General features: G+C 49.0%; 1 protein-coding gene across 1 annotated transcript in view; it reads right to left on the reverse strand.

Annotated features, from left to right (window-relative positions):
* PLB1 (phospholipase B1) overlaps window positions 1-11494 on the reverse strand; it is a 59805-nt gene extending 48311 nt beyond the window's left edge. The window contains exons 1-6 of the mRNA XM_004582883.2: window positions 11439-11494; window positions 9160-9200; window positions 8581-8624; window positions 6042-6135; window positions 5739-5790; window positions 3908-3994 (exon numbers count right to left, since the gene is read on the reverse strand). Coding sequence (XP_004582940.2) covers window positions 3908-3994; window positions 5739-5790; window positions 6042-6135; window positions 8581-8614 — 267 coding nt within the window. The 5' untranslated portion in view covers window positions 8615-8624; window positions 9160-9200; window positions 11439-11494. The remainder of the gene's footprint in view (window positions 1-3907; window positions 3995-5738; window positions 5791-6041; window positions 6136-8580; window positions 8625-9159; window positions 9201-11438) is intronic.
* Window positions 11495-14299: the final 2805 nt, after the last annotated feature.

The following is a 14299-nucleotide window of genomic DNA, read 5'->3' on the forward strand; positions in this document are numbered from 1 at the left end:
GCTTAGTGGTTAACACATGGGTTAAGACATCTACACCCTACATTGATGTGCCCAAGTCTGATTCTCTACTCCAATTCCCAGTTATAGCATCCTGCTAATGCATGCCCCATGAGGCAGTAGGGGATGGCTCACTCAAGCACTAGAGTCCTTGTCACCCATGTGGGAGCCCTGGATTGAGTTCCTGGAGCTTGGCATTGGCCAGCACAGTCCCAGCCACTGTGGGCATTTGGGGAATTAACCAGAGGGTGGGAGTTTGTTCTGTTTTTCTCTCTTTCTCTCTCTCCTGCCTCCTTTTCTCAAACAAAAACAAAGGAACAGAAAAAAAGTTTACAGGGAAAATCAAGATGGAACAAAATGTAATACAGAGGAAATCTGAGTAGATTCTAGCAAGCACTGTTAACAATGAACTAAAATGTGGGGCACGACTTTCGACATTTGCAATCAATTAAAAGTGCGAGGTTCAAAGTGTGAAGAAACTTAATCCTTAGATATCAACATGACTAGATCTTGAGGGCAGTTCACCTCTCAACCAAACTCATGAAGCCTGGTGACAACTGACATTGGGCGTACTGGAGGGCCAGGGACTCTGACACTACTGTGGAGGGAGATTAGGCAAACCTCATTGAAAACTACCACACACACTTCTCAATGCCAGCAGGTTTAGGTTCCACAGAGTGCTGTTTCAAGTTCTGGTTGCTCAGCTTCAGATCCAGCTCCTGCCTAACGCACCAGGAAGGCAGTGATGATGGCTCAGAGTGCTTGGGTCCCTGTCGCACAGAGGGGAGACCTGAATGCGGTTCCTGGCTCCTGGCTTTGGTCTGGCCCAGCCCTGGCACTGCAGCCACCTGGGAGTAAGCCAGCCACAGAAGCTCACTCGTGTGCGCTCGCGCTATCCCCTCCCCCCCCTCCTCCTCCCTTTCATCCTTCTGCTTTCCAAATAAATAAGTTATTCCCTAAACCAATTTTTCTTCCATGAACCACATTTACTTTACCATATACAATAAAATCAAATACTTTGTACTTTCTTCAATTTTTATTTGTTAAATTTTGGTTATAGTGCTTTTTTAACTAACATATTTCAGGCCACAATTGGTAAATCATCATGTCTAAAGAAGCACTCATGTTCATGTAAACTAGCAAGATTGGGTACTGCAGGGTTGTACATAACAGTAAAAACCCAGAAACACATAATGCCCGTCAATAGGGAAATAGCGAGATAAATGTAGCAAAATTACCCAATGGAATACTCAAGTAACAAGAATAAACTCAGTAAACTCAGTATATAAATATCAATATGTCTAGATCACAAAAACACTGTTATTGGGAGAAATTCCTTAAGGTTATGTGCAATACTATGTCTGTTAAAACTTCTCATATACACTTGCAAAAGAACCCTAGGATTGACAGATGCACAAGTAGCTTGGAAAGAAAAAAAAGGGAGAGGATTTAGATGACTACCAAAGTGTGTTTTAGCTCAAACTGTAATGATGATTTTTTGTTATTTACATAAATAAAATTTAATAAAATGGGTAATAGACAATGAACCCATGCGTGCAGGAATGTATCACACACTGAAGAGTTCTTGGGGCTATGTATTTGCCACAGAGGTTTAGGTTATTGCTTGGGATGCCTGTATTCCACATTAGAGTCCAACCCTAGCTCTACCCCTGCTATTCCAGGTTCCTGCTCATGCTTGCCCCAGGAGGCAGCAGGTGATGGTTCCAGTGCTTGGGTCCTTGCCACCCATGTGGCAGACTGAGACGAAGTTCCCAGCTCCTAGTGTTAACCTGGCCTGGGTTGTAATCCTTTGCACAAAGAATTAGCAGATGGAGGACCTCTCTTTGTCTCAATCCTTCTCCGCTGAAATAGATAAAAAGTTAACAAATAAAAATATTCAGCAAAATGAATGCAGGAAATATAACAATTCACGTGGGAATTCTTGCGTATAAGATACATGAAAGAAACCATGAATGAGTGCAAAGATCTATGAATACATAAACTTTTTTTTTTTAAGTCATGGAACCAGCACTATGGTGTAGGAGGTAAAGCCACCACCTGCAGTGCTGGCAGCCCATGTGGGGGCTGGTTTGTCCCTTGGCTGCTCCTCTTCTGATCCTGCTTCCATGCCATTCATAGGTAACCTGGATGAAACTCTTAGCTCCAGCCCTCACGATTGAGGCCATCTAGGGAGTGAACCAGCTGATGAAAGCATGCGCTCTCTCCCTCTTCCTGCCTCCCCCTCTGTAACTCAGACTTTCAAATACATCAGTCCTTATAAAAACGTATCAACCAAATGCTAGCACCAGCAAGTTCATCACCAATACACAGCATATCTCTGTAGAAAAGCAGAGTAAATTGATACAATATGTGATGACTGGTCGAGTGGTTATCTACAGGAAAGCAATGCTGAAATGCTTGTTTGGACACTTCAATGCACGCATGCAAACATTCCTGAATGAATGTGCATTTATATAATGTGTGACCAAGAGTAAACAGGGCATGTCAATTTCACTTGGCGCTGAAGAAAACAGACAGTGAACTGGGATAGTAAACAGTCATTGTGTAAATGTGGCCACCTGGGAGAACTTCAGGAGCATGGGCTCATGGGAGGATTTTCCACCAGGAGGATTTCTCCCAGGACCCAGCATCGCTATGAGAAGGGGAGTTTGGGTGGAGGACCAAGGGAGCACAGAGCCTGAGAGGAGGCAGGAGCTAGGCCGTTGCAGAACAACACAGAAAACAAGACGATAACTAGCCACGGCCTGGGGAGACCTAGTGAGAGAAGCAAGAGGCTGCCTGAAGCACCCAGGCCTGCGTGGTAGCCAGAAGCTTCCCACTCCTGAGGAAGAGCCCAGGTGCCATATCCATCACCATGATTTTGGTTTCTCAGCCATTCCTTATATTTTCAATAACGTGGTCAATCTTCAGTAAAGCCTCACACCACCTAGGGTCACCTACCAGCCTGATACCTTTCCATCTCTCTACCCACCATCCATTCATCCATTCACCTAACAGAGGGAGCCACAGGTTTCATGTGCTGTTTCCAGGAAAGCCAAGGAGCCTGGGGAACGTGGACTACCAGCCCTTCCACCACCACAGACAGGGACAGAAACGTGACCACAAGGCTTACTTTATTTCCTCAACTATATACTCGGTAAAATTGAAAGTAGAAGAGACCAAATCTTGTGTAACGAATTGGGAAGCTGATCTCCCTCGGTTGCCTAACAGTCATTGGACTCAGCTTGTCTATGCCTCCATTTCCTCTTCTCAGAAGTGAGGGATGATTCAGTAACATGCACCTGCTGCCTGTGTGGCCTGCCCTTAACAGCTGTGCACACATCATCATGAGCTTGTCTACCACCACTGGGCTTACTATGAGACCAAATCCATCAGCCTTGTCTCATGTGTATTTTATAATAATAATGGAAGCAAAGAGACTAACAAAACCCATTTGTGTTTAAGATGCTTCAAAAAGCTCATGGAAAAATGGAATTAATATTTAAAATTCATGCATGGCTTTTTAAAATATGCATTTCCATGAAATTTGAACTCCTCCTCTGACTGGATGTCAAGTTGTTTATACCAAAATAAACCTATCTTTTATTTCTGTTTTCCATGAAGCTTTTTGAAGGAGCCTGTTTCCTTGAGTATCCATCCACCTACCAAACCATTCCCCCATCTACCCACCCACCTACGCGTTCTCTTATGCGACCACCCCACTACCCATCCCTTCGCTCACTTATCCATCCACTCATTCATCCACCCATTCATCCATCCATCTCTCCACCCACCATCCATTCATTCATGGTAACTCTGAAATCAGTGCACCAGTCCCAGTCTGACTAATAGAGATCAGGTAAGTTTAATTTCCACTCTCCTCCTCAAGTGTCTCCCAGCCTCAGTTTACCTGTTGAGCAGAGGGACACGGGAAACACTGGCTTGTGTTACTGAAGAACACATTGATGAGCTTCCAGTCATGTTGAAAATCAAGTTCCTGAGGGAAAGGACAAAAGCATGAATGAGACAGTGGTCAGATCTTATGCAGAAGAACATCTCTCTTGTGTCTTCTAATCTTCTGCACTTATTTCCTTGAAATCACATGTACTGATTGTTTTTTGACAAAAGAAGAAGTGGGAGGGGCTCGGCAGCGTGGCCTAGTGGCTAAGGTCCTCGCCTTGATCCCATATGGCCGCTGGTTCTAATCCCGGCGGCTCCACTTCCTCTCTGTCTCTCCTCCTCTCAGTATATCTGACTTTGTAATGGAAATAAATCTTTAAAAAAAAAAAAAAAAGAAGAAGAAGAAGTGGGAGTCTAAAGTAGAGCAACTGCCCTAGAAGGCAATTAGGCAAGCTATCTAAAAAATATGTTTTTTAGAAAAGGGCATATTTTTTAAGGCAATAATTCTATTGCCTAAACATATTTTTCAGGGAAATCAGGATACACGAAAGATTTAGCTACAAATGATGAAGTCTTATTCATAAGAATGAAAAACTGCAAACATAAATGTTGGAAATGGGGGTTTAATGTGCAAACTGAGGAACACTCAGACGAGCTACCGTGTAGTTATTAAGATGATGCTGGAAGTTATTAAGTTGTCACAGGAAGTAATGTATCCTAAAAAGTAGGTTCTAAAAGTATTTATATTCAGGAACATCCTTGTTTTATAGAATATACAGATACATGTGCTTAGAGAAAACATGAGAGGTACCAAATTATTAATAGAAATCAACTTTGCATGTTACAGTTAAGGATGCTTTAATATTTGTGTATCTGTGGTCCCCTATGTTTGTATAAAAAATGTGCTACCTGGGTAACAGAAAGGCAACATTTTGAGAAGCAGCCTGCTATGGCTGAGAACCTGGCACTGCTAACGAGGCATCGTAGCGTTTAGCTATAACCGGTGTGTCACCTTGGACAGGGCATCTGGCCTCCTAAAACTTCACTGTCCCCCACTCTGAAAACTACTGGGATGGGTCAGGACCCCCTGACTATTTGCAGAAGCATCTCATGATTATCATGTTTTCAGAAATTCTCAAATTCTCCTGCTAGGGAAAACCCTGTCTTGGGGAGCAGCTCCCACACCCTGGGTGACTGGGAGGGCCACCAACTGCTTCACTGAGCCCATTAATGCCTGCAAGCCTGGTTCTGGGATCAGAACCTCCCTGTGTGCCCCACAGCCACGGCTAGACACTGGGTTAGAGGCAGTGTGCCAGTGAGCTTACCCTAGCATAACACTTTCCCGGAAGGCCAGCACCAAGAGACGGGAGGATGCCTACATGCCTCACTGAACACAGAGCATCTGCAGCACTGAGAGAGTGGAAAATGAGGCGCTCACACGTGTTACGGGGCCCAGCCTAACAACTAACTGAGCGTGGTAACTCCTAATCCCTGTCATCACTCCTCCAATGACAATGCCAGCTTCAGACTGGTTAAGCACTGACTGCACCAGGCATATCTTTCTCGAACTCTCCGTAAACTCTGCATCTCAGGCTTTTCTGACTTCCTTGGTTCATACAGAGGCTTAGGGAGGTGCAGTACCTAACCCAGCATCATCCAGCTAAACAAACTGAAAACTCAAACTGTTTTCAGGAGCCCAAACTCTCAAACACCTGTCCACATGAAATGCCACTTAATGCCTCTGCTGACTTTTGGTAGGACCACACGGGACACCAGGCCATCTGACAGCCTCAGAGCAAAACCTAGCATCCCAATCACTCCAGAGGTCGATGCACGCTTACCAGATTCTCTTTCATGCTTCTCACCAGCTCTTGAGCTTGAGTCCACAAATCCCTGTGCAAAGAGAAAAAAAAAATCAGTTCAGAATTCTCATGTTGAGGGCTGGGTGCCTGGCCCAGAGTCTGAGGCTACACTGATAGGCTATGCCAACTGAGACCAGCATGGGAGAGGCCTTCTAAGGCAGACCTCATTTTTAAGCCTCTTTGGCTTTGCCAGCCCTCCAGATCCTCCCCCCCTCCAGGAATGTTCCAGACCAGCAGGATAGCACCACCCCCCTCCCAGAGAGAGACAGAAGAGCCACTTACTCTGCACCACCACGATGCAGCTCCACGCTCGTCTCAGTGGGACACCGTGGGGTCAGAGCAGCAGGATTGAAATGGCTGACGATGTCTGAGAGGACTAAAGAGAGGGCTGGTTTCAGGCCCTGGCCTTGGCACACCTGATTCCCCACCGAAGATCCCTCTCAGGCGGGGAGACGCTCTGGGCCAAGGCAGGACCCCCAATGCCCTGCCCTTGACAGTTAATCCCACAGCAGGGCAGGAGTGGACAAAGCTGAAAGTGGACATCCAGCAGGTGCGTGACCAGGCAGCATGCTAAGCGTTTTCCATGCGTTTGCTCACTCCACTCTCTGGAACAAATACTCCCTTCCCAACTCCACTTCCTCCTATGGCAGGATTCTTTCTGGTAACACTAGGAGAAACTGAGGCTGAGACATCCTGGGCAGGCTGCCCCCGGTCACTGGGACATTGAAGGATTTTTACTGTCTGGGATGTCTTCCAGCCATCCTTCCTCCTCAGAGAGTGACAGCAGGGCGGGACAGCTCCAGGGAACATGCACAGAACATGTCCCAGAGCTGACAGCCAGGGGACTGCTAAAAATAGCACTGTCAGGCACAGTGAAGTGGTGGTGTCTTGTTCCCGAGAGAGCAGAGGGCAGAGTGAGGAGAGTGTCACAGGAGAGAGACGCTGCCACCCTCTCCCCAGTGCCTCTTGCTCTTGGCCCCCACCCAGAAGGGCCTCAGGGCCCCCCGGGAGCAGGAGCCAGAGGAGGTCTTCACAGGGACTCCCCGTCAGAGCGGCTGACACGGTGTGGAGGTGCCAGGCAGCAGAGTTAGGCTGGAAGCCAGGAGCTTGTTACCTGGCTTGGAGGTTTTGAACAGCCACCCGACATGCCTGAGACGGTTTTCCCCATCTGAAAGCGTGAGCTTCCTTTTCTCACTCCTGGCCAGCCTGCAGGAGGAGCCTATCTCCCGTATGTGATAAGCAAACAGAAAGCTCTGAGCCAAGTTCAAGGTGATAGGAATGGCATGCGCAACTGCATGGCAGGAAAGGGACAGGCCAGTTGCCCTCTGTCACATGAGGACAAAGCACAGCTATCCCGCAATAGGTAGCAGGGAGATCATTACTGTCCAAATCAAAGGCATCCCTGTTCTAACGCTTCATTACGATCAAACCTTTTCACACAAACTCCCCAATCAAGTATCTTCAGCCATGCTATGTACCTGGCTCTGGCCCCACCCTGGTCTTCTGGGCTCCCCGCTGGCAGCAGGCTGTGGAGCTGGGGCCACCTAAAATCCTACCAAGCCCAGGTGGGCCTGGCACTTTCTCAGGCACCTAACTGGGCACGAGGTGTGGTGCACGCCCCCCATCCTGAAGCTGCTTACCTCTGCAGTGAAATCCTGCCTCTGACAGTTTCAGATGCAAGATCCACCCTCCTCACTGCCATCTGCAGCCAGTGGGGACTCCCTGTCACTCCGTGCTTGTGCACGGCTGGTCTGACTAGTTACAGGGTGGGTGAGGGAAGAAACAAAGTGCGCTGAGAAATCAGGCGGAGGGACCAGGCAATGGCGGCTTTATGCGTGTACTATACAGCTCTCCCCTGATAGCTCAAGTCTCTCACTTCATTTCCTCTGTCCCTGCCCCTTAGAGTCATCAGGCCCAGGCACAGCTACCCAGGGCAGTGATGGGCCTCCTCTTGGCAACTTCTTAACTTTTTCCTCTAACTGCTTTGATCGCCCATATCCCCTCACCTATCAATCAGATCCTGGAGAGTGGATACCACCAACTGGTTGGATCATGAGTTCTGAAGGCTGTGCTGGCTTCCCATGCTTGCTGAGAGGCTAGTGCTGGCTGGCTCATCATGCCAACACATCGGCGGGATGGACAGGATGGCCAGGGCCCCATCTGCCTCCCGGCTGGCAGTTCGACTGAGTGTCTACCTTGCAGTCTAGATCTGCTCTGTCTGACCTTGATTCACAAGCACCAAGCAGAGGGGACTAACTCCCTACCCCCGGCTCACCAGCCAGGGACTCCAGGACAACTGAATGGAGGCACAAAGCCCCTGTAACAAGTGAGCACTTCAGCCAGCTGCTCAGGGCACTGGTTCACAGATACCTTGGTGGGTCAACCAGAGCCTCGGCATCGGGGTGGGACTGTACTTGACTTTCATTGTTTTCATTCCATTTTTCCCAAACCCGAGTGGCAGATTCCTTGGACAAGCAAGAGAGTGTTAGCAAAATGAAACAAGCTAGTCCAGCCCTGGGATCCCAGGGACCCAGCTGGCTCTTGGCCCCTCTCCTGCACCCCCTCATCTTTGTCCAGGGTCTCTTGGCTTCCCTCCACTCAGAGCTGCTAGGAGGCCTTGCTCACACCCTCCATTCAGCAAGGGACTTTTCCATACCCAGTTTCCTCCTCTGTCCTCCCCAAATGCCTTCCCCTTTCCCCAGGCACTAATGACAAAGTAGCGGATAGAATGCCTTCTCTTGATTAGCAAAGCTGCCGCTGTGCAGGAGCAGTGGGAACAATCAGCATAGGGGGCTGTGGGAACCTGAATCTCCCAGCTTACCCGTCATCACTCCCACGCATGCCGGCTGCACCATCTTCTCAGCCCTGTAAGCAGCAAACACGTGAGGGTCAGACCACCTTGCCCTTGGCTGCTGTAGCCCATTTCCTGGCAGTCCTCTGCCCAGCCTTGTTCCAGTTCTGTAATGATTTCTCCCAGAATGAGAATCATCCTTCAGACAGTACCAGAGTGGCTGAAACAGGGCCTCTTTCCTTCCCTCCCAACTCTCCAGCGTCAGGGCCAAAGCTAGAAAGGGCCACCAAGCCCAATGTAGAGTGCTCCCAACTCCAACCTTGCAGGATCCCCTGAGAGCAGCAACAGGAGGCACCGTGGCCGGCAGGAGATCACCAGCCCCCAACTCTTCCTGCCTGCCCTCTCCTCTCATGCTGGTAAGTCACTAAGGACTTGGAGGCCCTGGCAGCATGGCACTGGGTGGCAGGAGACAGGGTGCCAGGCCCCACTCTGGCTGCAACTCCAGGTTTGCCTTGAGCCAGCTCCTCTTCCCTCCAGTGCTAAGTTTCACACAAGGTGCCTTTCTGCCATGTAACCTCCCCGCCTGCCCCCGACCCCCAGCACAATTACCCAAGCTGCTCCCCCAGGTCTTCTACCCCGGAGTCCAGAGCCTGGAAAAGACACGGGAATTAGCACCAATCCCAGAGAATCAGCACAGCCTTTCCAGGGAGCCCCTCCCACCAGCAGCAGGGCATGTCTGGGTCAAGCCCACCCACGCATGCTTTACCGGGAGGGAAGAGTGCCAGTTTCCCCAGGTGGAGAGGGAAAGTGTGAGTGCTCTGCTTGGGGCTTGGCTCTGAATGTACCCCAGCATCTTCTGCACAGAAACAAGCTGACTGTGGCCTTCCATCAGCTGGAACGTGCTTCCCTCATGGCTGCCCTGGCCACTGTGCAGGTGCCACGAGGACAGGGTGCCTATTGTGTACTTAGTTGTATTGCTTGGGCCTAGAGCAGCACCTGACATGTAAATGTCATCCTTGGTATGCACGGGCAGGTGCTCCCAGGACCTTCACATAGTACTTATATAGAGCCCGCCACACCCGCTCCTCTATTTCAAGGAGCTTATAATGTCCAACACAACGTAAATGTCTTGTGAATTGTATTCATCGTATATTTGTTCAGAGAATAAGGAGAAAAGAACTTGCCCGTGTTTGGTACAGATGTCGGGTTTTTGGCAGTTTCAACCTACAGTTGATTAACTCCATAGATGCAGGACTGACCCATGCACAGGGCTGGCAGTCATGATTTAATTTTTATCTCATATTTATCTTCAAGGAAGAAAATAAGTGGATTTTCCCCTTGGAATGATGCTAGGTGACCCAGGTACTTTCTATTACAGAAGTTCCCTAAGCTCAGGGCTGAAGGCTGGCTTCAGTCACCTATCATGAAGGTCAAAGCACCGAAAAGGGGATTGGTAATAATTCCAGGGCTACAGACCAGCATGGACTGAGCAGTTGCCCACCTCGGGCTTACCCAAGGAGTGGTCAGCTGCAGGCTGGGGAAGCTGTCCTTCCCCAGCACCCCAGAGGTAGAACTAAATTGTGGTTCTATCTTCACTTACTTTTTCTAAGGGGGATATGTCCAAGATTGATGATTATGATGATGATGACGATTTGAAAGGTAAAGAGACAGAGACATATTTCATCCAGTGGTTCACTCCCCAAATGCCTGCAACAGCTGGGGCTGGGGCAGGCAGAAGTCAGGAGCCAGGAACTCAGTCCAGTCCTCCCACATGGGTGGCAGGGACTCAAATACTGCCTCTTCTCTCATTTGCTTGCCTCTCTCCAGGGGCCGACTGCTCCCTCACTCCATCAATACTTGCACAGTCACACAGATAGACCAGCACAAGTGGACCAGCAGCGGGAACCCAGTCTGCCAGATTCCGTGAGCCCTGGTTGGTTTCCCGATGCTACATCTCTGTCAGATAGGCACAGCAGGGATCTGGGCATGGAAGAAACTTAAGAGGAAGTGCTCCCTTCGGCTGGGATGGCCGGGCCCAAGCACTGCCTGGAGACCAGACGGGAAGGAGGATGGCTGAAGCCTGCTGCTCTCCACCTCTGCTTACAGGCTTCCTCTTTCTTTATCCATCCTCTCCTTTCCTCTCTGGATTTTCATCTTTTTATTGCCTTCTTTTCTGGCTTTCTCCATCCTATAAGAGATCACTGAGCAACAGGTATTGTGTGTAGCGGTGAGCATGTTGTCTGGGAGGACCACGTCCCACACTGGAAATCCCAGGCTCTGCTTCCGCTCCACTTTTGTGCATGAGCACCTTGGGGACAGTGGGTGACAGCTCAGGGAGCTGGGTCCTTGTCACTCACACGGGAGTCCCTGGCTCTGGCTTTGGTCTGGCCTAGCCTTGGCTGCTTGCAGGCGTTTAGGGAATGAAGCAACAGATGGGAGAGATTTGCTTGTCTTTATCTCTCTCCCTCGCTGCCTCTCAGATAGAATAAATACCTTTCAAAAAATGTTTAAGGTGATACATGCAAGCTATATCTATTCACAATTAAAAAGTGATTTTTTTTTATTTGTAAAGCAGAGACATCTTTCTTTATCTCAAAGGCAAAAAGTTGGAGCGAGCACTTCAAAAATGTTATTGTCAAAGGATTTGATTTATCAATGAGAAATCAGAGAAGTTTTCTCACCCTGAGGTCAAGTTATGTACTCATTTGATTGGGGGATAAAAAAAGAAAGTGAGTGGGGGCGGTCAGAGGCTCTTGTGGGTTTTAGAATTTCTTCGATTCCTATAATATTCTCTTAAAATGAGATAACAGCCTAGTTTCCTGGGGCTCACACAGGAGCTTACCATTCCCAAACCCTGGCTCTTACCCCAAGCCACCTCACATACTCACAGTTTCCAGATTGCCAATAGCTGCCACAAATTTAATGTCCGAGGGCCTCAGAGTGTGAACTGTGAAGACAGGAACCTGGGGTGAGGTCAGAGCTACATCCCCTCAATGCAAGCCAAGGATGCCACACAGGACACAGACCCATGTACCCAGGCCTCGAGCATCTGCTGAGGTCCAGTCTGTTTGCCAAGGGTGCAGGAAGCTCAAAGCCATGCACCCCAGGAAGCCATGAATCCTGCTCAACGGGGGCCCACTTCTTCAGGAGGCTACATTGTTAGTTAGACTTGGGGGTTCCAAACACGTATCCCATAGAGGGGCTCTCACAGCCCATGTGTTCCCATCACACCTGGCTTTCTTTCTACCCCTCACCTCCTCCTGTCCCATGGCTTTGAATTACTGGCCCACCATTAGTAAGTAAGGGAACACAAGGTAAGTCAAATCACTTGGGTACCCAAAGGATATCATTAGTTTGAAAATGGCCACAGAACAGTGAAGCCTGTAAATGAACATAAACATCAGATGCAAATTACATGCAAATGATACACAAGGAAATCTCCCTAGAAACCAGTGGCCATGCTTCCCAGTCTCAGTAAAGGATCATTTTAACTTTAAAGAGGCCATTTCCTAACAAGGATTTTAGGTGGAAAATGAAATGGAACAACTTATCTAACAGAATTAGAACAACATGCTGACCTGGAAGCCCTGATCAAGTCAGGACCACACCAACATGAAATAATTAAATGCAGCTCATAAAGCAGCCACTTGGTAAGAGAACGCCAGGGAAGACAACCAGCCCCAAAGCAGCATTCATCACATTAGACAAACCCAGTTCATCCATCACAGGAAAAATGGGCTTGAGTGACCACTGTGGCTGCTTTCCAGGAAGAGGGATGGCATGTGAGTGCCCAGATCCCAGTCTGCACCCTCCCCCAACACTGTCCACCCACATGGAGATGAGGTTCTGGAGGTCACCCTTGCCCGCCAGCCACCCAGGGCCAAGTGAGTTTTATCACTGAGTGATGTCAGACTAGTTCCCTCTATAGGAACGACTGAGGGAGACAGAGGAGGTGTAGTGGACAAAGGATGAGAAACAGGAAGACCTGAATGACCCAAAGGTTCAAGGCTGGGGCCTCTGCTCCACAGGGAGGGCTCTGGGCCTTTCCTGTTCATGGCCTTGAACCACATACCTGACTCAGAACGCACACTCACTGCTGACTTCATTGGGTTGCATAGGAATGGAAAATCCCCCAGGCTCTGTAATTGAAAACAAATGTGGAAAAACATCAATTCCTCAGAACGGAGCATTCCATGCCTCAAAGATACGTGGCCAGGCGCTGGCTCTGTCTGTCTGGGCTCAACCCCTGAGAGCAGCGACTACCCAGAGTCACATACTGCCAGCTCAGTGCCTCTGTGGCATCGCAAGAAGTCTCAGGACAGTGGAGTGAGAGGACGGGCATGTGAGGAACGAGATGAACAATCAGTTATCTGAGTGATGAGAGAGTCCTGAAGAAGACCAGTAGTGATGGTTACACAATGAGAATGTCATTCAGGCCACTAAACACATGCTCACAAAGTTACCATGATAACTCATACATTCTGTACCTCTTACCACCACAACAAAGAAATCGTCAGGAAGAGATCAGCCTTAAAAAATTTAATTCCATCCTATTTTTATTTGTAGCAGCTACATCCTCATTTTAGAACACATGCATGAGGCTGAAAACCAGCTAAACTTAAAGCCAGGAGATGCAGGTCCCCCCACAGACAGGCTGAGGGCAGAGGAGGGATGCAGTGACCCCTACTCGGCCCCTCAAGTCCACTCAGGGCCTCTCAGAGCAGCTTTCTCTGAAGACAATGTGGAAGACTTGGGGAAGGGAGGTCCTGCATCTTCTCTCCAAAATGCAGGGTGGAAGGGAAAACCCCCGAGAGGGGATCACGTGCCATCTGTGGCGCATTCGGCTACATCTGTGCGTGTGAGGCAGGTGGCAGGTGCACTTCTCTCCAGGGTCCAGTGATGGGAAGGGATCTGTATTTACTCTTTGCTCTTATCTCCTGGGTGTTCTGGGAAGACCTCGGCCAGATGCCTCAGATAAATCAGAAGTGCTGCTTCAAGGGTCAGAGATAAGGAGTCCATTTGTAACCCTCTGGACGCTTCTGGGAACGCCTCAGTCTGCAGGACCAGGAGCCCCAAACCCCCCGAGTTACCGTTATGCCCTGCAAGTCCATTCTCTCCAGGACTCAGGAAATCGGGGGGAGAGTGTGAAGCACACCAACCTGAATCAAAACTTGGATTTATCCATTAGAAGAGATTCCCCACCCCCAACACACACACACACACACACACACACACACACACACACACACACAGAGCCACTTGGGCAAAGCTCTCACCTCTGGCCATAGCTGCCCTTCAAATGTATTCCTTCCAGAAGAGGCTTGGATCTGATCTGCCCCTAAAAAAATAATCATAGTAATTCTGGTTATTTCCCTGGAACTAACTCCCCTCGCCCCCAAACATGCTCAGCCTCCTTGCCCAGCTCAGTCACACTCATGTGCCTTCTGTTAGGAAAGCCCACATTCCACTTCCCCAACCATCACCTCCACTGCTCAGGACATTGGCTGCCACAAATGCAGCCTGCCAGGGCAGAATCGCCAGGCTAAAAAATGGAAACATCAGCTACAACTCTCTGCCATGCTCGAGTCTGTTACTGGGTCACTTTATGGGTTCCTTAGCATAGGGCAGAATCCTCCAAGAAGGGAGGATTGGCAGCTGTTGTTTGGGCATCCATGAGTAAGCAGGAGAAGGCAAAGGACAGTCTAGAATAGTGCGAAGCGCATGTGGCCTTAAGAGAGTTGGTCTTGGG

Source organism: Ochotona princeps, chromosome 8, assembly GCF_030435755.1.
Source record: "Ochotona princeps isolate mOchPri1 chromosome 8, mOchPri1.hap1, whole genome shotgun sequence".
In the NCBI taxonomy this organism is placed as follows: domain Eukaryota; kingdom Metazoa; phylum Chordata; class Mammalia; order Lagomorpha; family Ochotonidae; genus Ochotona; species Ochotona princeps.